Raw genomic sequence first — 3,960 nt, forward strand, 5'->3', positions numbered from 1 at the left:
ACACATATTTGCTTTAACGAAAAGTAACTCAAATGTATTGAATTCTTTACAGGAAAACGCTGATTTCCTGAGGGGATTTTATTTTCATTCACGAACCACGCACGCCACACGCACGCCACACGCACATGCGCAATTCAGTTTTTTAAAACATTAAATTATGTACGATCGAGCTGATTGTGTGCAGGTTATATCCTCCCATCAGGACGTCCACATATTTCCCAACATTCAACAGTGGGATCCAGCAGCCGCGCACCCTGAGAGCTCTTTTGGGCTGTCAGGCTTGTTGAGTCTGAATCAGAGCAGACTGCGCTGGTGGTCCTCCGTTCCTTAATTAGGAAATTAGCTGCACAGAGGCCCTCATTACTAAACCCCGGGTTACTCCTGGTGTTCTCTCTCTCTCTCTCTCTCTCTCTCTCTCTCTCTCTCTCTCTCTCTCTCTCTCTCTCTCTCTCTCTCTCTATCTCTGCTACCGGTCAATTTCCATAAGAAGATTACAAGCGGATCAGTATCGAGATAAACAAATAACTGGTCCCTGAGAATTAGATGACTACTAATTGGACGTTAGTTTTATTGCTCCTGTTCTGTTTGTAACGCCCCATTGAACGTGGAAATTAAATTCATGAAGTGATGTCTCTTTTCAGCTGATTTACTACAACTATATGGCTGAGGGACTATAGGCTTTCCCTCCCTTTTAGATAAGAGACAATTTTCTTTAAGGCATTTGTGTCATTATGTGTAGTCTAATTCTACAAGTTATAACATTATTTACGCCTTTATCTTTACGCCTGTTTTCGAGCCATGGTAATTATTGTTCCTTACACAATAATGCAATTAATAAAAAATAAAAAAACACTTTTATTGAAGATAGCTTTAACTTGTTGTTTTGTTATTTTGGTTTTTATCTTCAAAACAGAAATGTCAATACCTGGGAAAAAGTGGAGAAACATCTGGTGACTGACAGATGTTATCGGTTCATTGATAGTATAATAGAAGTCGCTTGTTAAACCTTAAATACATGCAACACGTGATCTTGAAACATCGTTTTTTAACTAAATGACCGATTTTAGATTGTGTTATTTTGATTAATCTTTGCTCCCAAAACTCGTGATAAATGATTACATAAATGTTTGTAGCTGTATAATGTAGGTGCTTCAGGTGGACGCACTGGTCTGCATCTATAAATGCAGGAGGCTGGATTTTAAAGTTTGAATACTCCGGGAGGTGGAATGTTTTAAAATGCACATATTACAAGGATCCCTGCAGGGCCCATCTAAATACGGAGGTGTTAATAGTGGTTTTCGATGGGCGATTCGTGCGTAATCATTAGCAGGTGTGAGGTTCGCCCCGTTGGGTGATTGGTTTCAACGGCGAAGCGGCGTTTCAGGTCGTTTGTAAGGAGACACATGCAAATGAAGGCATCTCTGCGGTGAGCATTTTAATAACCATTAACACCGCAGAGAAAAAAACAAGTCGGCAAACATCAGCTGTGGGTTTTGGGTTGAGTTGTTGGCCATGCGGTGTCCCAAACCAAGCGCTTCCTCCGGGACTAAAGAGATAGCCAGTCCCCTCCACAAGAGGTCGTTGATGTATTAAAGTTTTGCGCTGGGGGCCTCAACACCGCAGAAACACTTAAGCATGTGTCTTGTTTTCCCAGTAAAACAAGATGGTAATTTAATGAGATAATGAGATCAGATCATTTACGCTTGACACAAATTAGTTACATAAGAACATCACATTTTCATCATTATTACTCTTAAAAAAAAAATTCAATACATTTATACAAAAATATTTTACATGAAGTAAATCAGATTTTCTTCTACAGTTGTTTAAAGGAAATCCACATTGAGCATTTTTTTTAATTGCGCCGAAGAGACTGAAGGTGGTCAATAGAGTTTAATTTAAAAAATGAAGACCATATTTAAAAAAAGAGATGAGTCTGTTGAGGTTTTGTCTGTACTGAAGTCCTTATATAAGAATGAAGGGTTTTTGATGTTGGCATTTTGTGAAAATGTAAGTATCTGCATGTTTGACAGCAGGTAGAGATGAAAGGAATACTCTCTTCACCAAGGGCACATTTTATTCCAATATTCCACTTTTTACTTGTAGTATGTCGGTTTCAGCCTGTTGGGATCTGCCACTGTAATTATTGTATTGACATTTAAGTTTAATGATTTTTTTTTTACCCTTCAGCATTCACGGTTTCATATGACACAATATCTCATACTCATTATTTACATAGTTTGACTCTTGATTCAAAGTCCCACATGTAGAAATGGAGGTTTTGGGGTTTGATTTGTTCAAAAATATTAAACGCGATTAGGCAACAGCTGTTTCATTGCGAACCTAAATCAGCTGCATTTTTAAAAATCATTTTCACAACATAAATGCTGTAAATCTCTCATATTTTGAGCTCAGGTTGCAGAGCTGCTGTTTTAAAACTTTACCTCTCCTTCCTCCTCTAACCAAAACACTGCGCTGCGAGCTCCTATTGGTTAGGCACTGGATATAGGGTGCTGCGCGCTGATTGGTCGCCTGCTCCTCATTGTCATGCTGTCAATCCACATCACATGGTTCGGGCACTAGGCCTATTAACAGATGAGCTTGGCGAACAAGTTTCCAGACTTCTGTTTCAGAGCCGAGGGGGACAGAGCAGCTGTAAGCGGAGAGAACCCAGAAGCACCTGCAGACATATTTGCGTCTTTACGCAGAACTTTTTTTTCAATCTTCTTATGAGACTGGTCAGTACCTCTACCTCTTTGACTTTTGGAAGTGTTTTGTGAACTTTTTTTTTTCATGTGCCTGTGAGTGAACTCTAAAAGTCGCCCGAATGTATAACATGATGGAAACCGAGATTAAGACCCCGCTCCCGCAGTCCAACTCGGGCTCGGCGCAGGGCGCAAAGAACAACAGTGTCAGCGACCAGGAGCGGGTGAAGAGGCCGATGAACGCCTTCATGGTCTGGTCTCGGGGACAGCGGAGGAAGATGGCTCAAGAAAATCCCAAAATGCACAATTCTGAAATCAGCAAGCGGCTTGGTGCAGACTGGAAACTTCTGACCGACGCAGAAAAGAGACCATTCATCGACGAGGCCAAGCGTCTGCGCGCTATGCACATGAAGGAGCATCCGGATTATAAATACCGTCCCCGCAGGAAGACCAAGACCTTGCTCAAGAAAGACAAGTATTCTTTGCCCGGGGGACTGTTGGCGCCAGGAGCCAATGCCGTCAACAACTCGGTGTCGGTGGGACAGAGGATGGACGGTTATGCGCACATGAACGGGTGGACAAACAGTGCGTACTCCCTCATGCAGGACCAGTTGGCCTACCCTCAGCATCACAGCATGAACAGCCCCCAGATTCAGCAGATGCACCGATACGAGATGGCAGGGCTCCAGTACCCGATGATGTCCTCGGCACAGACCTACATGAACGCGGCTTCCACGTACAGCATGTCTCCAGCTTACACGCAGCAGACCACCAGCGCCATGGGACTGAGCTCCATGGCGTCCGTGTGCAAGACCGAGCCCAGCTCACCGCCGCCGGCCATCACGTCCCACTCTCAAAGGGCGTGTTTGGGGGACCTGAGGGATATGATAAGCATGTACCTGCCTCCCGGTGGGGACAGCGCAGAGCATTCCTCCCTGCAGAGCAGCCGGTTACACAGTGTCCATCCGCACTATCAGACCGCAGGGACTGGCGTCAATGGGACGCTACCTCTCACCCACATCTGAGAGCAACAGAAAGAAAAGACTTTAAAACTTAAAAAAAAAAAGTACTTGGATACTTGAACTTTTTGGTTGCTAAAGAAACAACGTTCAAAAACAATTTTATCTCAATATGTTTTGAGTTGTCCATTTTAAAAAGCATTTTAAATGGAACAAAACTGAGCGTTGAGTCCATCAGAGTAAATTGCATTGCAAAGAGGCTTTTTATCACAAGTATAAGCAATCAACTTATGTAG

General features: G+C 42.9%; 1 protein-coding gene across 1 annotated transcript; it reads left to right on the plus strand.

Moving 5' to 3' along the window:
• Nucleotides 1-2,827: 2,827 nt before the first annotated feature.
• Nucleotides 2,828-3,730, plus strand: sox3 (SRY-box transcription factor 3). The gene has a single exon (XM_053323403.1). The coding sequence runs from the start codon at nucleotides 2,828-2,830 to the stop codon at nucleotides 3,728-3,730; it is 903 nt and encodes a 300-aa protein (XP_053179378.1).
• Nucleotides 3,731-3,960: the final 230 nt, after the last annotated feature.

Source organism: Scomber japonicus, chromosome 8 (genome assembly GCF_027409825.1).
Source record: "Scomber japonicus isolate fScoJap1 chromosome 8, fScoJap1.pri, whole genome shotgun sequence".
Classification (NCBI taxonomy): Eukaryota; Metazoa; Chordata; class Actinopteri; order Scombriformes; family Scombridae; genus Scomber; species Scomber japonicus.

Coding starts and splice junctions, on each gene's coding strand:
- sox3 (XM_053323403.1), top strand. CDS start 2,828: ATGTATAACATGATGGAAACCGAGATTAAGACCCCGCTCCCGCAGTCC.